The sequence below is a fragment of the Dendrobium catenatum genome, unplaced genomic scaffold (assembly GCF_001605985.2).
Source record: "Dendrobium catenatum unplaced genomic scaffold, ASM160598v2 fragScaff_scaffold_621, whole genome shotgun sequence".
In the NCBI taxonomy this organism is placed as follows: Eukaryota; Viridiplantae; Streptophyta; class Magnoliopsida; order Asparagales; family Orchidaceae; genus Dendrobium; species Dendrobium catenatum.
Window position 1 is genome coordinate 16850102 of NW_021319083.1, and position 26886 is coordinate 16876987.

General features: G+C 38.8%; 2 protein-coding genes across 9 annotated transcripts; both read right to left on the bottom strand.

Moving 5' to 3' along the window:
• Positions 1 to 2287: 2287 nt before the first annotated feature.
• On the bottom strand, positions 2288 to 21360 carry LOC110096315. 5 transcript variants are annotated; one of them, XM_028695197.1, is made up of 8 exons: positions 20935 to 21360; positions 18560 to 18691; positions 18344 to 18463; positions 3914 to 4030; positions 3614 to 3796; positions 3337 to 3478; positions 2825 to 2963; positions 2288 to 2731 (listed from the first exon to the last, which is right to left on the bottom strand). In XM_028695197.1, exons 1-8 carry the CDS (start codon positions 21310 to 21312, stop codon positions 2701 to 2703), a joined length of 1242 nt encoding a protein of 413 aa, XP_028551030.1. In that variant the 5' UTR covers positions 21313 to 21360; the 3' UTR covers positions 2288 to 2700. The 5 variants fall into 5 exon arrangements, with proteins under 5 accessions (XP_028551030.1, XP_028551029.1, XP_028551028.1 ...); XM_028695196.1 differs by having other exon boundaries at positions 18560 to 18717; positions 20892 to 21360; XM_028695195.1 differs by having other exon boundaries at positions 18560 to 18720; positions 20892 to 21360.
• A 3852-nt stretch (positions 21361 to 25212) lies between these two features.
• On the bottom strand, positions 25213 to 26880 carry LOC114579714. 4 transcript variants are annotated; one of them, XM_028695201.1, is made up of 3 exons: positions 25995 to 26880; positions 25736 to 25853; positions 25213 to 25562 (listed from the first exon to the last, which is right to left on the bottom strand). In XM_028695201.1, exons 1-3 carry the CDS (start codon positions 26427 to 26429, stop codon positions 25477 to 25479), a joined length of 639 nt encoding a protein of 212 aa, XP_028551034.1. In that variant the 5' UTR covers positions 26430 to 26880; the 3' UTR covers positions 25213 to 25476. The 4 variants fall into 4 exon arrangements, with proteins under 4 accessions (XP_028551034.1, XP_028551033.1, XP_028551031.1 ...); XM_028695200.1 differs by having other exon boundaries at positions 25213 to 25853; XM_028695198.1 differs by having other exon boundaries at positions 25736 to 26880.
• Between the last annotated feature and the right edge of the window lie 6 nt (positions 26881 to 26886).

Sequence of the window (26886 nt, forward strand, 5' to 3'; positions counted from 1 at the left end):
GGAAGAGGCGGATGTTTCTGTCGGCTGTGGAGGTCAGAAGCGGGGTCGAGGGGGTCTAATCGGAGCAGGTGGCCTTCGACGGGTGACTGGGTGGATTGGATTGGAGGCAACATGCAGGTGGTAGGGAGTTATGGTTGTTGAAGTCGAAGAACAGGAAGTCGGTGGCCTGTAGCTAGATACAGGTTCGAGAGCTTTAGGGTTTAGGAACTCGGATGAGAAGGGGAGTCGTTGAAGTCGAAGAAAGAAAAACATAACAGGAGGTTGCTCGACCTTCATTTATCAGTAGGAAAGAAGCTCGATTGAGGCAACCAAATCCCACATTGTCCGGACGTCAGTCACCGCGAGTTTTCATCTGGATTTTAGAAAAAAATTTAGAGATTTTAAACAGGATTTCGACGAAGCGTCCTGAGGTGAGATTTTTTTTATTGATTCCTTTTTTTTAATTGTGCTAAATGATAATAATAATAGAGACATAAAAAATGATACGTAATTTTAGATACCTTGAAATTTGTGCTTCGTTGACTCAACTTGTGAGTATTTTCTCAAAATCTGTGCATATTGTCTAGGGATGCATGCCGATTTCCTAGTACGATTTTCGTTTAACAAACTTATAATCAATCTTTAGTATTGTCGACGTTCTGAACGCAACGACTAAATCTATTTTACGATCATATATCGTTTAAGCAACGTCGCACATCAAATTTGAGTGTCAGATTTTTACTTATTCCCTCTAAATCATCTATGAGGCGGTTCCTCTTAGGTGAATTCGACGTTTTGATCATAACGACACAATCCGTTTGATGATCAGAGGTTGTTTAACCCTTCAAGTGAAGCTTCGTGTCTACCGACTTGTCACTTAAATTGCTGATTTCACTCCTTTCATGCGTTTATTTTATTATTATTATTTTTTGCAGGGGTCAAAAATCACTCAATTGATACTTTATCATATCTTGTATAATATGTCACATACACTCTTATGTTCTGTGTTTAAATTAATTGTTTGATTTCTTTTTATATTTTGACATGCTTGTTAGTTAAAGATTCAAATTGAAAAGAATTTTTGAAGTTATTCATTAATGCCAATACACAACCAATTCACCCTATTTTTTGTTTCTCCTTAACGGTAAAACTTATAGTAGGTTTTGTTTGTGATAGCTTTATTTTTGCTTTGCAACTTTCAAATAAAAAAAAAATTAGTTCAAAAAGTTTTTATACTAAAAAATTATTTTAAAAAACAATAAAAATCCTATCACAAATAAAATCTTATTCATAGAACCAATTTGCTTTCGATAATAGCTTAGTATAACATAATGAAGCCAAAATTAAAATTTTAATTACTTGTTGAGCTTTGCCTCAAAAGGGGCAACCATAAAGCCAGAAGGCTCAATACCTCCGATAAGATAGTTTGTAATGGTGGCTCCACAAAGATCATCAAGCATCAAGGTATTTTACACAACATTACCAGTCCTTAGCATAAATGTAGAATCCACAAAAATAAATCCATCACTTACAACATGAACAATTTTGTCCACTTCCCAATGAAAAATTATTAGGTGGTACCGAATGCTAGTACCTAACGCGGAACAATGCTTGTGCCCCCGCACCTAATAATCTCTCCTTCCCAATGGACTCATCCGAAGCTTCTTAAACAATAGTTGAAATCTCTCCTCTAATAGGGCTATCTTATTAATAATAGTAATATCATCAGAGAGGCTGTCATTTAAAGGTCGCCAACAAGAAACCCACCATCAATGCCACCGTCATTTACTGGTCAAGAACCAAATCATAGTGCTCCATAAACTCACCAAAAAAGATCTACTGGATTGACAACAAAGGGAGCCTTGGCCCTAGAATCAACTTTCTCAAGAGCAAGATTGTTTATAGGAAAAGTCTTCAAATTCTTTAACAAATCTCGGAGGAGATTAAGGCTTCGTTTGGGACGGCTTTCTTACCTTTCTTAAAGTAATTTTTTTAGTATAAAATTAAAAGTTTTGTACTAGAAAATTATTTTATGAATCAGTAAAAAAAACCGTTCCAAACGAAGCCTAAGGCTTCATTGAGATACTTTTTACTGCTTTATAAAACAGTTTTAGAAAGCATTAAAAAAACCGCCCTAAACGAAACCTAAACAATAAGCTTTGTGACATAAATTTTGATAATGAGAATAAGATGAAGAAATTTTTTCAAAAACAACCTATTGACAATTAACAAATTTGCACTGAATCAATCATGATATTAGTAATCTTTTTAAATCACATAACTGATGGAATCAATATATATATATATATAACAAACTTCTAAACTGTAATTACACTATAATCAAGTGTCATGTATATCATTATATACTTGTGAGGTCTTTCCATTACACAGAAGAGAAGCACTTCCCTAAAAGTGAGAATCTGGTCAGAACTCTGCTGATGCTTTAGAAAGAACTGTATCCCTAATGTAAGCATCACGCTAGGTTGCTTAATGTTTCCCATCCATAATATTACGTGTTCAACTGCTGCTACATGTTTCCTTCTGAAGCCAAGAAGCCTACAGTAGTTTCACAGAGCTACCTTCAGATATGCTAGGCTTTGTAATCTTCTATTAGTCTCATATATGTATATGAACTACATTTACTGTATTGATCCTCATTCCGTTAGTTAAGGACTCAAAGAGATAATACTGGTCCTGAACTCTGTTTCCATTTGTTCCAGCCTAGTTTTCCGCAGTCCCATCATAATTTATCCTGTCTGTTTTTCAAATTAGCAGCATAATTTGTGCAAGTAGTGAGTAGAATATATGCCCATAATGTACGCTAAGAAAAATATAAGCAACTTACTTTCTAAAGAGGTGTGAATCATTCTTTCTAGTATTTACAGGAACCGTTGAGAGGGAGAAATCCTTTTGCTCATTGGATCGTTCCATATTACTTCCACTTTTACCAGTCTCTCCAAGGATCTGCACTGCTAAACTTCCGCCTACAATGGAGGTTTGAGATCAGGAGGGGAGGTCGTCGAAGTGAAACAAAAAGCTAATCGTGAGCTTCTATGAACAATGGATGGAATTCATATAAGAAAAAAGATGATGTTAGAATGCAGCTTGCATCAAAAACAGATTTTGTGGCTCGAAATGGGTAATGCAACATCAGTCTAAGGCTTCGTTTGAGACGGCTATTTTAGAAGCATCTTTTTAGTATACAAATTAATTTTTTTTTACTAGAAAGCTGCTTCAAGAAGCAGTAAAAAAGCCATCCTAAACGAAGCCTAAGACATCATGCTAGTTTCAAGTAAAAAGAAAAATGAAAATAAATTATCTGCTAAGCTCTCAAGGCAGATACGCAAGTCAGCTTACAGATTACAAGGAAAGCTCCAATCCATGTAGAGGTACCCCATCTCTCACCAAGACAAAACCATGCAAAGGCAGAACCCCATACTGGTTCAAGTCCATAAATTATTGCAGTTTCAGTAGCTGATACATCACACATAGCATTCATCTGAAAATATTTAGTCATGGAGCATTATTAGTGCTGATTTTGTTCAATAAAAGCAACTATTGATTAGAATAGTGGTTGGAGTCAAATGATCAAAGCCATTCAACGGAAATCAAAATATGTCAAGAAGGAACTAACCTCTACTAGCAAGCACAAACCAGCAGAGAATATGCCTGTATACATAGCAGGAATCCAAGGAAATGAAATAATCGAATCCCATAAATAAGACCAAGTACACGATCCAAGGCTTACGCCCTCCCCATCGATTAAATACTTTTGAAATATAAACCAGATTGCAGAGGACAAGGCCACAACAAAAATCTGAAAACAAATGATAAATTCAGAGGTGAGCATATTAAAAATGAAGATAAAAGAGAGAATTGATATTAACAGTTTCAAAACAAATAGAATGGGATCTCAAATAGAGTTAAATTTTACCTCGTATCCAAGAAGAGCCAAGAACTTCGTTTTCTTAGTGCTTCTTGAAATTTGCTCGGTCCTGAGAATATGAATCCCGAAGAAGACCGCACTTAATAAGTTCAAAATATCACCAACCTACATTGAATCACATAAAATATGCAAAATATAAGATCTTACGAATAATTAATTGCTTTCGAAGAGATATTGTTATCGCCATCATCCTAACTCTGGACTAGCAATGGTGGTTATGATTCATGTAAGCAAACAATGAATTGGAAGAATTATTGTTACTAAAACTACATAGAACCATTTACAAGTTGGTGATATTTAGGGTTCATTTGCCTGAACTCTAATCTAAAATTGAAGACCAGGTCTGGATCAATTTTTAAGAGGCTCTCCATTTTTATATGAAAATCATGGAGTGGGTAAGGTTGCACACTTCTCTTTCAAGATCCTGCAATGACAGGAGCTTCATGAATAGGCATACCCTTCTTTTTCTGATCCAGTGACTTAACAGCAAAGGAGAAAATGCAAAATTATGACGAAATGTGTGTTTAAAACTACCTAGGCACCCTAAACAGTATTTCAATAGGGCATGTGACAAGTCTAAAGAGCACCTAGAATACCAAGTGTAGCCAGCCTCAATATAAATTAAATGAGAAAAAGCTAGCTCAAAATAGTCCTCAAATTAGTCTCAGAATATCATATTTCTTCAATTAAATCATTCAACCATATAAAACAAATCCCAAGTCCCTCTAGTTGAAATTGATAGACATGAGGTTACAAAATTGATCTCTCAATTTAGTCTCTCAACTATAAAAAATAAAACAATTTAATCCCTAAGGGACCATTTGGGATAACTTTTGTGTAGTTGAAGATTAAATTAGAGAAATGTGATAGTATGGGACTAAACAGGCCACATTAATGATCTATTTTGAGTCTTTTTCCTATTTAAAATGGAAAGAGTAAGTTAAAGGCAACATGATTGGGGGTCAACATAGGAAAATAGGCTAATACTGTCAGCATTAGAAGATGGGAAATAAGATTGTTTGAGATCTCACTTTAAAAAATATTAGATAAGCCATCCCTTGCAATACAAAAAAGGCAAGGAGATAGAGGACATCCAGAAGAAGAATTGAAGAAGCTTTCAAGAGCACCATTCAGACATAGAGAAAAATTAACATCAGAAATGCAGGTAGTGACCCAATCAATAAATGTGGAGGGGAAGCTTTTTTGTCTCATTCTAGAAATAATGAAATTCTTGGAGATTATATCAAATGCTTTAAAAATATTAAGTTTAGCATAAAGAATTTATCCCCTTTCTTGGTATTAACATCCCTTATAATTTTTTTGGCCAAACTAATGTTGTCAGATGAGATTCTGTTTTGAATGAAGCCAAATTGGCTATCATGGATAATGAAAGGCATTAAGGCAAGAGTTTGAGCTATTATGATCTTATAGAATATGTTACAAAGAGATATAGGTGTATAATCATAGATGGACCTGACATGATGATTTTTGGGGATGAGAGCAATAGCAAAAGCTTTAACGTTCCAGAGAAAAGTACTAGTGGTGAAAATGCTTAACAGCTCGGCAAAGGGGCTCACGAATGGTATCCCAGGTAGAAACATAGAACTCAAAGTTGAAGCCATCAAGCACAGAATTTTTGGGTGAGGAAAAAACAATTGCCTTAACTTCATCATCAGTAATCTTAGTGAGTAAGAAGATAAGATGAGGAGGCACCACCTTCCCGGGGGAAATCAGGAATTGGTTCTCAGTTTGGGGCAGCTTTGTGTTAAAAATATTTTTGAAGAGAGAAATAAGGCTAAAACAATGTCTTTATGATGATTAAAGGTGCCTAGATCAGTAGTAAGCTCTTTAAAGCAGTTATAATTCCTTCTGCCTTTAATTTTTCCATAGAGGAAATTAAGGTCATCCTCACCATTAGAGAGCTAAAAGGTTTCAGCTCTCTGAATAATACAAGTCCAAGCATCATAGTGAAAATCTAGATCATCGTGAATTTCTTTTGCTTTGACAGTAAGAGAATGATTTAAAGGATCAATGTCAAGAGCAGCAAAGCAAGCTAACTGTAAACTTCAAGCTTTTCTGGTAAAAGAGATGTGGTTAGGAAGCTGTTAGGCCGGCCCAAGGGCCGGATGAACAGATCCATCCTGGACCGGTTCAGTGCCACGGAGACGGGCTAGGTGGGCGGGCGGAACAAGAGAGAAAAGAGAGGGGGAGGCTGGAGTTATGCGGCCCACATCTTAATTAAGTTTTGATTAGGAGGGAAATTTGAATTAAAAGCTGTTTAGGGATTTTATAATTGTCCTCTTTGCTTTAATTAATTTCTATGGTTAGGGTTAGGTTATCATCTTGAATTTGAATCTGAATTTGGCATCTCAATTATAGTGCTAGGGCTCTAGTCTTTGGCTAGGAATTTGGAGGAATGGATCTTCCTCTCGAATTGAAGATCCTTGTATCGGTTTGAGTTTTCCTCTTCTATTGAATTTGAAGTGATTAATCATCATATTTCTTCTCCAATCTCCAAAAATCTGCTATACTTTGTTGTATTTCTCTGAAAGAAATACAGTGATTTTTATGCATTATTTGTGCCTTTTTCCTATTAAATTGGTATTAGAGCATATTGATCTAAGAGAAACCAACGGCCGGAAGGAAAGTGGAAGTTTTGGAGGGAGAACTTGGGCAACTCAAATCAGATTTTGAGTAGAAGATTTCTGATTTTCAAAATCAAATCGCATCCAACAACGAAAGGATGGATAGAAAGTTCACCGTGGTAGAAGACATGTTGAAGAAATTGCTTGAAGCCAAACTCAATCTGGCAACATCGGAAGCAAAGGAAACTACGGACGGCCATGGAAGAGGTGGAAACCCTGACACCTTTAGGGGAAGGGAAAATCCCATAAGTGGAGATCCCAGAAGGATAGACGGAATGCCACATCTAGAACCACTTTCTAGGGAGGAGATGAGCATTGGCTACTAAAGAAAAGGTGCTGATTTTGTGAGAAGTGGGGAGGATTTTGATCGTCCGGATGCTGATTTCGAAAGAAGAATAGGGGATTTTGATGAAGGGAATGGGTATGATCTCCGGAGGGAAGATCGTGACAATTGGGGAGCTCCTCCTCTTCGAGGAATGTGGATCTATGAAAGATACAGGGGAAACGTGGGTGACCCAAAGGTGAGAAAGCTGAAGATGCCCATCTTTGAGGATGAGGATGTACATAGCTGGATCTACAAAGTGAAGCGATACTTTGCAGTCAATGGGTTAACAGAAGAGAAGAAATTGACAGCGGAATGACTGTGCTTAGAAGGGAAGGCAATGGCATGGTACTAATTACGAGATATGAGGCGACCCATTCGAAGTTGGAGGGAGTTTAAGTATTGTTTATCAGAACGTTTCCGAACTAGTAGGAGAGGAGAATTTTATGAGCTGTTCTTTGCCCTGATGCATGAGGTGACCGTAGCAGAGTACCATGACAGGTTCGAGTATCTGGCTAGCAGACTAGACTGTCTATAAAAGATAATGCTAGAGAGGAATTTATGAAGGGGCTTAAACCAGATATCCGAGAAGCAACTAGGGTGATGAGGCTGTGAGACTTGGGGGAGACCATAGAGCTAGCCCAGTTGGTGGAGGGCCAAAAGCATCTAGAGATGGGGGCTAGGGGAAGCCACTCGAGGGGGGGGGGTATCTGGGGGGAACTTCAAGAAGCTGACCGTGAATGAGATATAGGAGAAAAGAGCAAGGGGGTTGTGTTTCATATGTGACAAAAAGTACATGCCAGGGCATATGTGTAAGGACCGAACTCTTCAAGTTCTCACTATTTTTTATGACGAGAAAGCTGAAGAGGGAGGTGAGAGCGGGCTAGTGGTGGAGGAGGAGAAGTTGCATTTGGATGTGGCGGAAGTCTCTTTAAACTCAGTGGTGGGATTCACCCCGAGTCACACCATGAAAGTAAAGGAAAAAATAGCTGATAGAAAGGTGGTGGTGCTGATCAATAATGGGGCTACCTATAATTTTAAATCTAATCAGATCGTGGATCTGTTAAGGATAAAATTAATGGACACTCGAGGATATGAAGTGATGATGGGCACTGGGAAGGTAGAGATGGGTAGAGGAGTATGTAGGGGAATAGTGCTAACGATTCAGGTGATTCAAGTAAGGGAGGATTTTCTTCCCTTGGAGTTGGGAAGTACATATATCATCCTGGGGATGAAGTGGCTGCAGAATTTGAGGGATACCAAGGTTAATTGGGGAGAACTAAGGATGGAATTAGTGGTGGAAGGAAGGAGGATGGTGATCCAGCGCGATGCAAGACTGTCTATAGCTGGAATATCCCTCAAATCCATGATCAGGAGCATACAGGAGGTGGGAAAAGAATATTTGGTGGAACTGCAATGCTTGGAGGGGGTCAATGTGGGGGAAGAGAGGGATATCCTTCTTGCAGTACAACCACTAATACAACAGTTCAACGAGGTCTTCCAACATGCTCAAGGCTTGCCACCACCTAAAGAGCAGGAGAATGTAATCATTTTGGAGGGGGAGCGTACGACCATACTGCTATCCCCAAATTCAGAAGGATGATATTAATAAGCTGATTAGGGAGATGTTGAAGGCGGGGATCATCAAGCCAAGTGTGAGTCCTTTCTCCAGTACAGTTTAACTGGTCAAGAAGAAGGATTGGAGCTGGAAGTTTTGTGTGGATTATAGGGTGTTGAACAAGGAGACCCGTGCCAGATAAATTCCCCATCCAGATGATCGATAAGTTATTGGATGAGCTGCATGGAGCAGTGGTGTTTTCCAAGATTGACTTGAAGTCTGGCTACCATTAAATCCGAATGAAGGAGGGTATTCAGAAAACACATTTCAGGACACATGAGATGCACTACGAGTTCTTGGTGATACTATTTGGGCTTACAAACGCCCTTGCTACCTCCTAGTCATTGATGAATCGGGTGTTTAAACCGTACCTCCAGAGGTTTGTCTTAGTATTCTTTGATGACATACTTATGTATAGTAGGATCACAGAGGAGCATTTGGAGCATTTAAGGGTAGTCTTTGGAGTTCTATAGGCGCCTTAGCTCAGGGCCAACCTGAACAAGTGCAGCTTCACACAGACTAGTGTGGAGTACTTGGGACATGTGGTATCAAAGGAGGGGGTGAAAGCAGACCAAGCCAAAATTGAAGCAATACAGAAGTGGCCTCTGCTTAGGAGCTTGAGGGAGCTGAGGGTTTTTTTTTTTGGATTGACTGGTTACTACCAGAGATTTGTGATGGGATATAACACTATAGCTTGGCCCTTAATCGAGCAACTGAAGAATGATAGCTTCTTGTGGAGAGAAACAGCGACACAGGCTTTTGAGAGATTGAAGAAAGCCATGACTACAGTCCTAGTTTTTAGCTCTCCCAAATTTCAGCCAGATTTTTGTGGTGGAGACCGATGCATTCGGATATGGGTTGGGGGCCGTACTCATGTAGAATCACAGACCTATGCATACTTCAGCCAAACACTATTAGCCAGAGCTAGCCAGAAGTCAGTATATGAGAGGGAACTGATGATCATTATGTTGGCTATTCAAAAGTGATGCCCTTATCTATTGAGTTGACATTTCATTGTTAGGACAGACTAGAGAAGCTTGAAATACTTATAGAGCAAATGATGGTGACTGAGAAGCATCATAGGTGGTTGTCCAAACTACTAGACTACAATTTTGAGATCCATTATAGGTCAGGTCTGGAAAATAAGACAGTTAATGCTTTATCAAGATGTGTTGGGGAGCTCCAGAGGATTACACTTTCAGTGCCACTAATGGTGGAATGGGGGATATCAAGGAAGAGAGTATGCAGGATGAGGAGTTGAGGAAAATTAGGGAGGATTTGATGAAATATACGAGTAGCCATCCAGGGTACTCACTTGAGGGGGAGAGATGCTTACATCAATGAAAGTTTGTGATGCCATGAACTTCCATTCATATTCCCCACCTACTGCAGAAGTTTTATGGGAGTGCAGTGGGAGGCCATTCCGGTGTACATAAGACATATATGAGAATGGCTGCTAAGTTATACTAGAAGGGGATGCATAAGGATGTGCAGGAGATGGTGGCGAAGTGTGAAGTGTGCCAAAGAAACAAGTACATGGTGATGGCTCCATGGGGGTTACTCCAACCCTTGGCACTTCCAAATAGAGTATGGGAGGAAGTGTCTATGGATTTCATAGATGGCCTACCTTCACAGTCATCATGGTGGTGGTTGATAGGCTGAGTAAGTATACACAATTCATTCCCTTACGACATCCCTACACCATAGTTTCAGTGGCGACATCATTCATCAGGAAGTGGTTAGACTGTACGGGATCCTAGAATCAATATTGTCTGACTGTGACAATGTGTTCCTCAGCCATTTTTTGAGGGAGTTGTTTAGGTTGCAGGGCACTGTTCTCAAGAGGAGCACCGCCTACCATCCTCAAACAAACAGGCAAATGGAGGTAGTCAATCGGAATTTGGAGACTTACTTGGGTGTTTTGCTTCTGAAACACTGAGGATGTGGGTAAAATGGTTAGCATGGGCCAAATATTGGTAATATGGTACACCATTCAGCTTCTCAGATGACTCCTTTTAAAGTGCTGCATGGAAGGGACCCCCCACACTTAGTGCACTTTGGGAGAGAAAACACCATAGTTTCTTCAGTCGAGCAGTATTTGGATGAAAGGGACAAGTTGTTGGAGGAGCTAAAGAAACATCTGTTAAGGGTATAACATATCATAAAAAAGCAGGCAGATGCACATATGAGAGATGCAATTTAAAATGGGGGAGAAGATGTTCTTAAAACTACGACCCTACAGACAGAGGACACTGGCCAACAGAAGAAACGAGAAATTGTCCACGGGGTACTTCGGCCTTTATGATATAGTGGACAAAATCGAAGCAATGGCATACTGTTTGACGTTACCTCCATCCGCCACCATACACCTTGTCTTCCACGTGTCATAGTTGAGGAGAGCTCTAGGGGAGCATGCTGTTAGTGCAGAGTTATCAGCTACACTGACAGAGGATTTAGAAGTGGTCTTAGAACCACTGAAGCTAGGGGGTAAGATCTGATAAAGAGCAAAACAAGGAAGTGCTTATTGAATGGAGGGACCTTCCAAACTTCGATGCTACTTGGGAGCCATATGAGAGAGTGAATGCTCAGTTCCATTCATTTCACCTTGAGGACAAGGTGAGTCTTTGAGAAGGGGGTAATGTTAGGCCGGCCCAAGGGCCGGCTGGACTGGTCCAGTGCTACAGGAGACGGCCCTGGGGGGGCGGGAGGAACAAGATAGAAGAGAGAGAGGGCGGCTGGAGTTATGAGGCCCACATCTTAGAAATTTGAATTAAGGGTTGTTTAGGAATTTTGTAATTGTCCTCTTTGCTCAAATTAGTCTCTATGATTTGGGTTAGGCTATAATCTTGAATTTGAATTTGAATTTGGGATCGCTTGTGCGGTGCTAGGGCTCTAGTTATTGGCTAGGGATTTGGAGGGTTGGATCTTGCTCTCGAATTGAAGATCTTTGTATCGGTTTGTTGCTTTCTTCTTCTATTATTGAATTTGAAGTGATTAATCATCATATTTCTTCTCCAATCTCCAAAAATGTGCTATACTTTGTTGTATTTCTCTGAAATACAGTGATTTTCTGCATTATTTGTGGCTTGTTCCTATCAGAAGCCCAAGGATTAGATTTGATTCCAGTTTTAAGCAACTTCAACTTGGCATAAAAAGAGCATATGGGGCCTCCAACAGTATGGGTAGAGAAGGAAGATAAAAGGACATCCCGGAATTGCTTTAATTTAGCCCAAAATTTTTTGAACAAGAATCTGTGGTTAAGAGGTTGAAAAAGCGGATGTTGAAAATTGAAGGGTAGTGGTCAGAGCATCTTGGACTTTCAATTTTGTAGTAAGAGAGGAGAAAAGCATCCAACTAGGCCTCAATAACCAAGACTTTATCAAGCTTAAGTTGCATGGGATCATTCTCTCTGTTATTGAACCAAGTGTAATAAAGCTCAATAGATGAGAGTACTTGCATGCCAGTTTCAAAAATCATGTTGTTGAGACCCTAAAGTTTACTCAAAAGCAAAAGGGTTACCACCAGATTTTCCAGGAGTACCTGCTGCAATTAAAATCACACATAATAACCAAAGATTGATTAACAGAAGTCTCAATCAATTTGATGATGTTCCATAAACTTTCTCTTTCTACCTGAGAGTTTGAAGCTTAACAAACAGTAAGGAGAATAGAGTTCATACTGCTACAGCTGAAAAAAAAGCCATGAGTGAACTGGGCATCAGTAGAGAGAGCGCTGAAATTGATGGCAGCCTTGTTCCATTAATTCAGATTCTCTTGGGCTGGGAGAGATCAAAATTGTTAAAACTACCTTCATTAGGATAAAGGGTGTGGTTGTTGTAGAATCAAGGGCCTCAGGACAAATGGGACTGATTCTGCAATAAGAATGCAAAAAAATCAATATTGTAAAGCTGGATTAGGTTTTGGCATGAATCTCCTTACATTCTAAGAAGGATGGAATAGGCCATTGGGTTTTTTTAGGAGGGGTTGGCCGATTTCTTGGCCTTGGAGGGTTTTGGTGTCTTGGTTTGTTGTTGAGAAATTTCTTGGAGGATGGTTAATTGAATGTTAGTGATTAGCTTGAGGCGTCTTCTTCATGTTGCAGGATAAAAAATTTTTTGAGGATGTGTTGGATTCAATGGAGGGGTTGGCAGAAGCCGTGGAGTGTTGGCTACAGGAAGATTATTGAAGCCCTTAGCTCTACCAGATCGGATGTGGAAGGTCTCCATAGATTTTATAGATGGGTTACCTAAATTAGAAGGGTTTACTCTGAAGAAGTGGGATGGGACATGTAGGTTTGAGATACTTCCATAAAGGAGTGTGGTTATAAAGCTACTATTGTTTGTAGGTTCCATTGGTTTTTTATGTGCATTAGGAGGCCACAGGTACCAGGCTTCTGATAAGAAATGCTTATATTTTTCAAGCGAAACTCATCAATCTTGAAAAATCAGCGAGAAATATCCACAAAACTTCAAGTAAAACTAGAAAATAGTATATATTTTTGTATTATTTGATGAAATGAGTGGAAAATACCAAGATACAAGTGATCCTCTATTCAAGAGGAGGATCAATCTCTCCAAAACTCTCTAGACACCGCTAGAGCCCAAGAACACCAAAAGCACAAAAAAATCAGCCACAAAAAAGATGCCCTAACCCTAATACAAACTTCTACTTAAAGTAAATAACAAAACAAATGCAAAAGGACTAAACAGCCCCTCATACAAACTCTATTAGGTAGTGGACCCTACCCCAAAGGGGGCTCGAATTGTAACCTGCTGCTCAGCAAGCTTATGCCTACTGTAATATTTGAGCCGACCCAAGTGTTAGGCCGGTTGGACCCGTCCATGGATATCAATACCCCGCTCCCAAAGAATCACCTTGTCCTCAAAGTGGAAAGATCGAAACTGATGTTTCACCATCTAGTAAGGCTCCCATATAGCATCATAATCAGGAAGGTCCCTCCACTTGATCGACACCTCCTTAATTACTCCCTCGAATGGGTGCAAGCCTTGGAGCTCCAGGGGCTCCAATATCACTTCCAATTCTTCAGTCAATGTTGTTGTTAGCTTTGAACTCTCACTGTGTGATCTCCCACACCTCTGCTCAACTATGATACATGAAATACTGGATGTATAGTAGCGGTTGTGGGCAACCTCAAATGATACGCCACTGCTGTGATTCTCTCTACTATCTCATAAGGGTCAAAATATCTTGGAGCCAGCTTTCGTTCCTCTTGTGAGCGATTGTCCTCTGTCTGTACGGTCGAAGCTTCAAGAACAACATATCCCACATTTTCGCACTGGATGTACTTCCTATGCCCATCTGCCTACGTCTTCATCATCTGCTGAGCCCTCAACAGATGCCTTTTTAACTCTTTGAACACCTTGTCCCTCTCCTCCAGGTATTCCTCTACTAAAGAAACTAGAGAGCTACTCTGTCCAAAATGTACTATGTAAGATGTGTCTCGTTCGTACAATACTTTGAATGTGGTCATCTAGAAGGCAGAGTGATACGAAGTGTTGTGCCAGTACTCTACCCACGCTGGCCACTCGGCCCACATTCTAGGTGTCTCCAACACAAACTATCATAGGTAGGTATCCAAACTTCTGTTTACCACCTTTATATGCCCATCTGTCAACAATTGATAAGTGGTGCTCCTCTTCAATATTGTCCCATGCAGCCTGAACAATACCCTCAAGGGGAGCAAATGAGTCGAGTCGAGTCGAGTTTAGGCCCTTATCGAGCTCGGCTCGTTAGTTGGAAGAAGAGCTCAAACTCGTCTCACTGTAAAGAACTCGAGCCGGCTAGCGAGACATGGGCGAGATTTTTTTAATTTAGGCGGGATTTTTAAAATTTAAGCGAGATTTTTAAAACTTAGTCAAAATTTAGAAAAAAATGAAATGTTTAACATTTAAATAAAACTTAGGTGGTTTTTATTTTTTTTATTTAAATTTAATAAATAAAATAATTTTTTTAAAAAAATTAATATTTATTCGAGTCGGCTCAAGCTCGAACTCGAGCTCGTTTACTAAATGAGCTCGAACTCGAGCTCAAGCTCTACTCGTTAGCTCGATAAGCTCGACTTGCGAGCCCATAAACAAGTCAAGCTCGAGCCGGCTCAGCTCACTTACACCCCTAACGCCCTCTAAAAGTGTTGAGGAATACCTTATCCCTATCGGATACTATAGACTCGGGTAACACATGCAATCTAACCATCTCTCTGAAGAATGATGCTGCAACTGTCACTACAATGTAAGGGTGTCGTAGGGAATGAAGTGAGCATACTTGCTCAATGTATCCACCACAACTAAGATCACTATAAACCCTTCTAATTGAGGTAACCCATTTATAAAATCTATGGAGACCTCCTCCCACACCGGATCTGGTAGAGCTAAGGGCTACAATAATCCTCCTGGAGCCATTGCCATGTACTTGTTCTTCTGACAGTTCTCACAAATGGCTATCAACTCTTTCACGTCCTTGTGCATCCTCTTACAATACAACTATGCGGCGAGTCTCATATATATCTTCTTCACCCTTGAACGACCCCCAATAACACTCCCATGGAACTCCTGGAGCATGTGTGGAATATGGACTGATGTCCTGCGCATTACAAATCTCCCCTGGTACAGAAGCCTCTCCCCTTCTAGAGAATAGTCCGGGTGACTACTCTCATCCTTCAATAAATCTGCCCTAATCCTCCCCAACTCTTCATCTGAGCACTCTCCTCCTTAATGTCCCTCAATCCAACATCAATACTATCGACACAACCATCTCTTGTAGATCCCCCATACATCTAGAAAAAGCATTTGTTGTCTTGTTCTCTATCCCTGACTTATATTGAATTTCAAAGTCATATCTCAATAACTTTGACAGCCCTCTCTGATGTTTCTCTATTACTATCATTTACTTCAATAAGTACTTCAAACTTCGTTGATCCGTCTTGACAATGAAATGCTGACGCAAAAAATAAGGTCGTCACTTCTAGATAGCTAGCACAATTGCCATAAACTCCCTCTCTTATACTGACTTCAGTCTAGCTTTAGCTGTCAAAACCTGACTCTAGTAAGCGATTGGTCGGTGGCTCTACATGAGTACTGCTCGCAATCCATATCCTGAGGCCTTTATCTCAACTACAAAGACCTGAGTGAAATCGAGTAAGGCCGAGATCGGTATTGTGGTCATGGCCTTCTTTAGCCTCTCAAAAGCTAATGGTCGCCTCTCCCCATAAGAAGCTATTCTTCTTTAACTGTTATGTTAGTGGCCAAGCGATGGTGCTATATCCCCTCACGAACCTCCTATAATAGCATGTCAGCCCTAAAAATCCCCTCAACTCCTTGAGATACTTGGGAAGTGACATCTCAACATAGCCTCAATCTTCACCTGATCCGCAGTCACACCCTCTTGAGGCACCACATGTCCAAGTACTCCACATTGGCATATCCAAAGCAGCATTTCTTTAGATTGGCCATCAGCTGCTGCTCCTGTAACACCTCTAGGACTACCCTCAAATGCTTCCAATGTTCCTCCCTTGACCTGTTGTACATCAAAATGTCACAAAAAAAATCAGCACAAATCTCCTAAGGTAGGGTTGGAACACCCTGTTCATAAAGGACTAGAATGTGGCTGGGAAATTAGTGAGACCAAAAGGCACCGAGAACTCATAGTGTCCCTCATGTATTCTGAAGGGAGTCTTCAGCATGTCATCCTTTTTCATTTGGATCTTATGGTACCCTGACTTCAGATCTATCTTGTTAAATATAACTATCTCACTCAGCTCATCCAATAGCTCATCTATCACTAGGTGGAAAACTTGTCTGGTATAGTTTCCTTATTCAAGGCCTTGTAGTCCACACAAATCCTCCAACTCTCATCTTTTGTCTTGAATAAAAACAGTGAACTAAAAAATGGGCTCATACTAGGCCTGACAATCCTTGACTCTAACATTTCTCTAATAAATTTCTCAATTTCATCCTTCTGAAATTGAAGATAGCGATATGACCTAACATTGATGGGTGACACACTTCTCTCAAGGTGATAGTGTGCTCCTAATCCCTCTACAGTGGCAATCCATGAGGTAGCTGAAAAACTTTCTTGAATTGTTAAATCAATGGCTATACTGAAAGAGGAATATCCCCACCCTTCTCCAATCGGATCCCCTCCAGCCTCTACAGCTCCACCAATAGGCCTTTAAGGTCTACAACAAAAAAAAAATTCACCAAAAAAGACAAAGCCTACAAAAATCCAATCCTCTGTCGGCAAGTAGACAAAGTCGACAAGGTTCAATCCATAAATAAAATTCACCATAAATGCTCCAATGATGGCCGTGTTGACAGAAATCTCAACCAGAGAGAACATCAAACATTCAGAATACCCCCCAAATGGCCATAAAATATAAAATTCCAAAAATCATCCAAGATCAAAATATTTAAAGTTGAAAAAAGCACCAAAATACTTCAAACAAAATACATCCACCCTCCACAACAATTTGTTGAGATGGACAAGTTTGAAAATACACCTCAGCTCACAAAGAGCTAATGTCTGGTCGAGAATATCACTAAGATTCGTTCTCAAATAGTCTCTTGCCAGTAAGGACGTGGTATTGGTTATCTGATCGGCGGTTTGGCCGGACGACTCCGCAAATAACCCGTGGTTTGACCAGATGGCTCCGCATGGTTAACGATTACGATCGCGACTCTCTAACCAAGTGGCTTGGTCCAACGACTCCACTGTATTACAGTTACGGTCACAGCTCGCATGCTTCCCAATGACTTTAAGTCCTTGAAATACGAATCAATATGATATAATCAATAGGGCACAAAGCCCTTTGTTAGATAAGATGGATTTAAATCTATTCCCTTAGACAAATACTCACCCTAGGCATACAAGGTAACCTTGGATAAAGAAACCTATGGCTGCCGACAAGGATCCTTCTATCAAGTTGGGTCGACTACAACCTCTGACTAAATTGACCATGACCATGTTGACCTAGGATGACAGAACCATTAGATCTTGATCAGGCTCATCATCATTCCCCGACCATTCACTTTATGTGCAAGATGATAAAATTTCAAATATTAAATCTCAAAATTAAGCCCACGTTATTACTATATGCCAGATATATATTACGTGTCTATTTGAGTATTAGCCTTAATCGAAATTTCTCTCTCGTTATCGGGAGGTGTAATTAACTATAGGGACTTGCGCCTATAAGAAACTATAACTCAGATATAAAGTCCTCGCAAAATGAGGGTGAAATATCTGGGTAGTGTCTTATTCCAAACCCAATCTGCCTTCTGAAATTTTACGTCGGAACCTAAACTATTAAAACTCTCCTGAAAGAGGGGAGGCTAGGACGCGAATTTTCGAAGCCCACATTATACTATCATAATCCTCAAGATCTCAATAGGAACCTTCTTGAACTTAAAAATTTAGATTTTATGCATCTCATTACGAGCTAATGCTTCTCTTTTTAGCATCAATCAACATTTAATAATTTCATCAATAATAATCTCCTAAGAAAAATTCTATTCTATAAACTCTCATTTAATAATTTATTAAAAAAGTGATTTCATCTTTCATTGATGTTATTATCTTTAACAAAATTTTATTATTTTTGGTCTTCACTATTAATGCATCTAATTTGATTAAAGTCTAGATCTTCCATCTCTTAATTTGCTAAAGCTTTTGTCTTGCTTCAGACAATTTCAAACAATATCATACATAAGAACCTTAACATAAGCGGACCAACATATAAAGTTCAAGACATAAAGCATACACTTGAAAGTCTTATATAACTGTAAATTAGTGTTTGATTGAAAAAGGTGAATTACTTACACACGGAGAGCCGCCATATTCAAGCATAGCAACACCCACTAGAGAAAGAAGTGCTCCAGACCAAGTCATGGCTGGAACGGTTGCTCCAAAAATGCCATCAATAAATGGCACAACAATTATCTACAAACAAGGTAAGGCATTTTTGTTTTTATTGTTTTGTTATGGTTTAGGTGCAAAAAAGAATGTGACAATGAAGCATGATGGATTAAACCACACCGTCAAGGCAGAAATAAAGGATGCACGTCCAGCTTCAGATGTGAGTAGTCCAAGGGCCTGACTCAGATAGCCCAAACTTACCCAAAAACCTAACTCCATTCCTGCAGACCGAGTTTGGGAGTCCCCATGTGCCTTTAACATGAAAGGAAGGAAAGGAACTGCTGTCAAAGCAAAGCGCACTACAGTGAAAAGTGCTGGATCTACAAGTTGCTCAACTTCTTTCAAGACAGGAATATCACTTGCTGGAAATGGTGAAATGAATTTTTTAGACACAGAAATAATATGGTAGGGAAAAAGGTGTAATGGAATAGAATGGTTAAAAGTTCCTTCATTAAACAGATTTTCCAGCCTACATTATCTTACAAAACTACAATTGATATCGCAAGGAGACTATATTTACACCCAAAAATATACTATTATTTAAATATTTATGAAGAATCGTAAACATACAATAACCTGGTGAATTATGTCATTTTCTCTATTTTTTTACTTAGTGAATTAACTTGTTTTTTGTATGAGAATCCATCATGCAAAATACAAAATGCTAAAAGACAAACTAATAACGGCACTAACAGCTATTGCAGGGACCAGCAAATTGGCCCATTCACTAACACTGCAAATCCAGCACAACCGCAAGCTACAACAGCACCAAGGATCATAGCAGCGTTGAAACAAAACAAACCTTTTCTTCTTAAATGCTGCTCAAGTCTCTCCCAGCTACATATATAAATAAAAGGATATACAGCGTAGTATCCCCTCTACTGAAATAGACTCATTACATGTATGTCATTTTCCTAGCTAATAAAAGCAGTCCTTCCCTTTTTTTTATGGTATTTATAGTATTTTATTTTAAAATTTATTGAGGATTTTGTGGCTATTTCAGTATGTTGAAAATAGTTTTAGTAAAAGAAAATTTAAATAAGTGTTCAACAGTCCGTTCCCACTTCATTAATTCGAACCTCCAAACCTAGTCGTGACACTATTAACAACACCAACCCTTACCTACAACTACGCCTACAATGCCAGCCTTCACACATCTAACTTCAATCCCTCATCTTGCCTCCTCCTCATAGAATAGAAATCATTCATCCCCAACCTCCACAAGAATCATCATTCAAATGCCACCAAACGCTAGTCCAACCATTGCCTAAAATACCCCACTCACTTCTGAATCCACAAGCCCCGCACATCAAATGCTAACCTCATCCTCTTCCCAACAACAACATATTCTAGTTACTAATGATCATCACATGCTCACTAGATCTAAAACAGGCTCCCCAAAGCCCATGCATATTTTTCAGCATGCATCATGTCGATCCAACATGCTACACTCAAGCCATCAAGGATTGGAAATGAAGGCAAACCATGTCTTGGGAATTTCAAGCTCACTAACAACAGGGAATGAGTACACTTGTACACCTCCTTGCACGCCAAAATGTCCCAGATTGTTGATGGACATTCAAATCCAAAATCAATTCTGATGGTATCATTATTCAACACAAAGCCCACTCTGTGCACAAGGATAGAAGCAAGAGTAAGGCATAAACTACACAGATACATTCATTCATGCAGCTAATATGCCCACAATTAGAATTATCCTTTCAATAGCTCTACATCACAACAGGGATGTCTTACAACTTGATGTACCCAGTGCATTTCTTCACAGTAAGCTTAATGAGGCAGTTCACATGCATAAATGCCCTCAATTTAAAGATTCACAACATTCCAATTGTGGGTCTACTGGAGGAAGCTATATAGGAATTGAAACTGGCACCAATTAATGATTCACCACATTCTCAGGAAACCTACTGAGGCTAGGATTTTACTACAAGCCCGAGTCTTATGATAAAAACATTAGATGACGTAAATTTTAATATTCTACATGATTTTCTGAATTCACCCTATTTATTTTCTCTTTAATTTAACATAGACAATTCAACAAAGTGAGTAGTACATGCAGGTTACATGAATATCATATATGGTTCAAATCTTCACGGAGTCCAAACCAAAACAAGAAATCACGCAAAGCTGTACACATTGCGAAACAGATCTTATAAAGATTTAGTTTTAATTTTTGAGTCCTCGAAGTCCAAACAACTCAATTGGACAAAAACAATAACGTCAGTGGAACTGCTACTCTAGTAAAATGCAAGCGTATAACTAAGTGGTACCAGCCCCTTCGCCGCCAATTATAAATTTAATGGATTCAGCTACTGATTAAAAATCTACATGGAAAATCTAAAGCTTCAACACATTCGGAAACCAAAATCAGGATTCACAACAAGCATTGGAATGCAATGAAAAAGCATCGGGAAACAGAGAGATTAGTTACCATAGATCACTGTAATCACGTTCAGCAGTATGATGCTCCTAACCTTCTTTGATGCAAAAACAATCCTCTTCCACAGCGGCCGCCTCTGGATCGAATTTAGGCGAAGCCTAGCCCTCTGCCTCCGGCTCAGCGGAGCAAATATCTCCGCTTCCCTCGCCACTGGTGTAGCTCCCATGCTCTGCTTCCACCCCTTTTCGACCACTTCCGGGGATAAGAACTCGAGATCGGCATCGATCTTTTGGTGCTCGATGGACGGCGGAGGATCGCGCGTCGAAGACCGAGGGAGCCGCCTCGCTACCGTGAACCGCCTGATCGGATCATGAAGGAATAAGGTAGAGAGCGATACGGAGGAACTGCCGAGGGAGGGGCGTGAGGCATCGATCGGTGGCCAGCGCCATGTGGGAGGGCCAGTAGAAGCCATGCGAAGGCGCTGTAGAAAACTGTGCGAAGTGATATGGCCTCTGGGAATCTAAATCTTATGGAATTTAGCCCCCCTTAGAATCCAGGAGAGCAACGGAAACAGAGCGCAGGGCCACAAAATGTTAAAAATATTTTACTCAAGCCTATGTGTGTCTTGCATAATATTTAAAATCAAATAAATATCTCTTTTATTATTTTTTTATTATTTATTTTTTAAATAATCCCAAAATATCCTCTATTGAAAAAAAAAATAAATTGGAATGGATCCTTCAGCAATCAGTCACATGAAATTGGGAAATTATTCTATGAGGTCACTAGATGTCGTCTGATTGCGAATCAGGATGCGTCACATTATTTTTTGCTGGTGATGTGTACCGTTATGTGTCAGGTGACGTGACGCATTCTGACCAGCTTACGAACGATTCGTTGATCGCACAGAATAATTTCCCCATAAACTCTTGAGAAAAAGCTGCTCTACCATTGCTTTCTTCCTTTATGGTGATCTTTTGCATGTACTCAATTTGCCACAAAGTTTGCATCACCATCTTCAACTAGTTATTCAAAGTTAGTGACGAGTTTTACCAATATCATTTAAACTATAAACTTTAAATCCAGAATAACATTAGTGGCAATGATATGGCATTTGATATTATTGAATTTTGCACTAATTACTATTTCATAAATGTACTGCTCAAGATTAAAGCGAGGGAGGGCATTTTCGTAACAAATTGTCATCCTAAGAAGGTCAACTCACAGTCACGTCTCGGCAAATTATTGGGTCAGGTGACCGGAGGCAAAAGATAAGTTCGGACATCCAATAAAAATTTGCCGCGTCACCTTGTGCTTTAGTTGCGCTTTTTAACTTGCGCTTTAGTTGCGCTTTATCTGCGCTTTAGTTGCGCTTTTTTGACTTGCGCTTTACCTGCGCTTTAGTTGCGCTTTACCTGCGCTTTACTTGCGCTATTTTTAAAATAATATTTTATTAATATCCGGACCTATCTCTGCGTTCGGTCACCTGACCCAATAATTTGCCCATATCTTGATGAGAATGTTTTGAAGTTTAATTATCTTCAAGAGCTATTAGATTCACTTTCTTATATATAAGTTGTGCTAGTTTATAGCGAGTATTATCTTTTAAAGAATTTAGTTTCAATGTAACTCTAAATCTATTTTTTTATGATTATGTCAAATATTAAATGAGCAAAAATGCAAAATCTTCTATAGTTTTTGTTAACTTCTCAAATTACATATATTATGTTATGAATGTTGGGTTATATACAAGAATTGCACTATATTATGTTGTCCATTTCTCTTCAATGAACCTTATTTGAATCATGTCCGCATCATATTATAACTATGTTCAAATATTGCTAAAATCTTATTCAATCCATGTTCAAACCTTGCTAGAACCTTGTTTGAACTGAATTTTGACCCTTTTTGAAATCTTGTTCGAGTAGTGCTCAGACCTCATTCGATTTTTGCTTGAACGGTGTTCAAACAATGTATGAATGAGGTTTGAACATGAACCCAACTTTGTTAGAATATGATTTGAACCCTTTTTGGAACTAATGCCCATCGATCGCATTAAACTTTAAATAAGTATTATGCGGTAAAAAAAGGGAGGCCAAAATGAATTTTTTGGTATACTTTTAAAAGAAAACAAATAATAGGCATATTTTTTTTCAATTTTAAGTAATATGACATGCGCGCGCGCACACAATATATATATATACAGAGAGAGAGAGAGAGAGAGAGAGAGAGAGAGAGAGAGGCTTAAAGATGGTCTTATTATAAAAGAGATCACATTGTAATCTTTAATTAAAAATTAGCCCTTTATTCAATACCATCAATTTGTTTGATTCTTTTATGAGTATCATCTATATCAGCTAGCTATGGATTTAGATTAGCGAAGTTCAAGCACCATTCAGAGCAGCTTATGGAAAGCATAGGCATAATTTGATTATGGTTCATATATTTAAATCACAAACCTTCTTTTATCTAACAATCTTGAGATGCACAAGCATTAAAAAAATTTTAGAAAAAACGCACAAGCATTCTTCATGGGAGCTCAATGATAGAAGGATTCTAGAGCTCCACTCTCAAAAAAAAAAAAAATAAACCCCCATTCCATACATAATGAGGGTTGGACTGAAGATCAAAGAGATCTCTGAAATATGAAGAATTCTATAACTTTTTCACTGCCACTACAAACCAATCTCTATAGCTACCTAACCTTTGCCATCAACCATCCATGATCATCCATCATCGTCAAATGACTGTTGCCTCATTGCCTGTGATGCTAGTTGTCGCTGCCTAACATTCACCATCTACCACCATCGTTGGACATTCATCGTCATCTAAACACTATCATCAATCCTCTTGCAATTATCGCTAGACTACGATCTTCCGAACACCATCGCTCAACTATAGTCATTCGACTATCATCGCTCAACTACAAAACTCCAACCACCATTACATAATTATAACTCTCCTACCACCATCAACGATTACATTCTTCCACCCATCTTCACCCAATTATGGCCTCCTAATCACCATCCCCAAACTACAATCATTTAGTACCAGCATCTAACTATAGTCCTCCACCACTGTTATTTAATTATGATCCTCAAACCATCATCTTCTCATTTCAATCCTTGAAACACTCTCACCTGACTATAGCCTAAAACCATTGTTGTTTGATTACGATCCTCGAAGCACCTTTGTTTGACTAAGGTTCTCCTATCTTCATTGCTCGATTATAGTTTTGCAACCATCGCCTAACTATGGTCCTCTAACCATACCATGACCATAGTTGCTCGAACACCATTACATGATTATGGTTTTCCTAGCACCATTTATATAACTATGTTCATCTACCCACTATCACATAACTACAATCATTTTAACCACATTTACTCGACTACGATCCTATAGCTATCATCGCCTAACTACGATCATTTAATCAACATTGCCCAACCACGACCCCTCAACCATTATCAACCTCGCTACTATAATCTCATGAACACTATAGCCCAACTAAACTGATGCCATTGAAATTGTTGTCCTCCATCACCAATAGCATTTACACACACCGTCACCTATAAAACAGATGCACATTGTCGACACCAATACTAACACTAGCCAACTTCATCACCAATATCGCCAACAACGTGAATATAAACTATCACCTATAAGAGGTTGATCCATATCATTGTTACAAAGGTCAAGGCTTACTTACGTTGTTGCCGCTAACATCAATATATACCATCCATCGTCTATAAAGTTGATGCACATTTTGTCGATACCAACCCTAACTTCCAACATCAATTCAAAAATTTACATTATTCTTGGTAATTGGTTATTCCACATTGTTAATATTAATTATAACTCCGATGTCAACACCAAGAGTGTTACTAAAGTTGTTGACCATTAGTCTCTATCTTCTAAGGAGAATGACCGAATGAACATCAAGTAATCTATTAAATGCAACTCCCATGCCATAAATCTCTTCAAACTTTCACCACAATATTCATTTTAAAGAGTTTAGATCTACGATATTATATCAACAACTTCTCTAATATCACTTGTAAAAAAACAAATACTTGTTAAATTATTATTAACTACATCATACCCCATAAATTTCCCATTTCTTGATATTCCTCATAAATTTTTTAGTCTCTTGCAACACCATTTTTTACCTATATCTGCTAAATTTTTTAGTAAACTCCAAAAATTAAATATTCATCTATCATCTAAATATTCTAAAATAATATAAATATATATTTATGATATATAAACATTGCATGCTTTGATAATATATTATCATTTCCTTATGATATATAAAACATTATTTTGATAATATATTATTATTATCATTGCATATAAACTTGAAAAAGTCTCATTTTTTTTTTTTTTTGGGAAAATTTTGGGCATTGCCCGTATATAAAACTCATCAAGATTACACCAGAACTACTGCAAAAATGGCCAACAAAAAATGGCCAAAGCTTGAACAAACTTCAAAAAATAACAAAACTGATCTCATAAGATCAAATACAAAAGAAAAACCAAAAATGAATCTAACATCATAACCCAACAACATGACAGATAAAGCAGAGACCAAATGCTCCCAAGCCTTAATCGTCTGGACTCGGATTTAACAAGAAAATTATCGAAAGGAACACTTCCCTAGTTGCCCGAAGACCGTCCAAGGGATCTGCACAGGGAGATTCATCATTGTCCAGACATGGCGTGCTGCAGATACACGAAATACAGCCATCAGATAAAACATAGCATTCAGAACAGAGTCGTGGCATCCTTTTAGAACATTTCCAGCAGTTCCAAAGAGTTTCCCCATTTCCACACCTTCTCATATATAGCTCTTTTAATGCATAACAATAGAGAGGTAAAGCATAGAGCTTTATTACCAAATCTCCTATTGTTCCTCTCCTTCCATATGTAGTATATCACACAGCGCACTACCAGATTATAAAAGTTAAAAACCACGGCATTCCCCTTAAAAGCAACCTTCAACCAATCAAAAACCTGCAAAATATTGGGCCGGGGAAAGAAGCTATGCATTCTAGGAATAAGAGCATGCAGAATATTAAATGAATAGGGGCATTCAAAATATAAGTGAGAAACATATTCATCATTATCATAACATAAACTGCAAGTGCGAGGAACCTGAATGTTCCTAAGAAGAAGAGCTTCAGCCGTCTTTAGCCCCCTATGTAATGCAAGCCAAACGAAAACTGAGTGTTTAAGAATATGCCTTTTGTGCCACACCATTTTGTGCCATAAGCAAGAAGGCATCTCCGAGAAGTACTCCTCTAAAAAGTGTTTATACTTGTGAACATTACTGTTTTTCCAAAACAAGCAAGGCCCATCACCGCCAATACCAGAAATATTCTCAATAACACCCCGCAGAATGTGAGGAAATCCCTCAGGAAAAACCCAGCTGTTTTGAGAAATGAGATCCTTCAACACAAAATCAGGCATATTATCAAAAATATCCCCACCCAGATAGCCTCGAAGAGTGCCACAATTGTACCAGTGATCCCAAGTAAGTGAAATGGGAGCATTTTGGGTGATTTTAAATTTAAAACAGCCTTTAACCATCTGGGCCGTGTTACAAATAGCTTTCTAGAACTTAGAAGCAGAGGCATGAGGAGGCATCCAGGGAGAGGAGTATTTTTTGAAAAGCCAATCAGCTAAAAGGGAAGGGATGTTGTAAATCCTGATAATAACAGTGCAGTTGAAAGCGAATTGTAAAGCAGCTATATAAGGTAAACCCAAACCCCCTTTGCATTTGGGCAAGCATATTTTATCCCAAGCTACCATGTGCAGCTTCTTAAAAGAGTTGATGTCTGCAAAGAATAAAAATCTAGAACTGGTTTTTTTATAAATTTGATATGTAAATCAGTAGACGTGTAGTGTGCACATGCAGACTAGCATCGACGGGCCCACTAAACCCTCATAAGATTTTCAAATCCTAGAAGCCAATGAGATTTTTTTTTGGATGTTAGGGGATTGGAGGGCGAGTGAGAGGGGAGCAGTGCTTCAATCGATCACCATC

What these genes read in the sequence shown, in the direction of transcription:
- LOC110096315 (XM_028695194.1), bottom strand. Translation starts at nt 21,312, where the DNA reads ATGGCTTCTACTGGCCCTCCCACATGGCGCTGGCCACCGATCGATGCC. An exon ending in TGGCTCTTCTTGGATACGAG is followed by an intron (nt 3,797 to 3,913) that starts GTAAAATTTAAC and finishes ATTTGTTTTCAG; the next exon opens with ATTTTTGTTGTGGCCTTGTC. An exon ending in TGGAGCTTTCCTTGTAATCT is followed by an intron (nt 2,964 to 3,336) that starts GTAAGCTGACTT and finishes CCTCCATTGTAG; the next exon opens with GCGGAAGTTTAGCAGTGCAG.
- LOC114579714 (XM_028695198.1), bottom strand. Translation starts at nt 26,429, where the DNA reads ATGGTTAAAGGCTGTTTTAAATTTAAAATCACCCAAAATGCTCCCATT. An exon ending in GAGGAACAATAGGAGATTTG is followed by an intron (nt 25,563 to 25,735) that starts GTAATAAAGCTC and finishes GTGTATCTGCAG; the next exon opens with CACGCCATGTCTGGACAATG.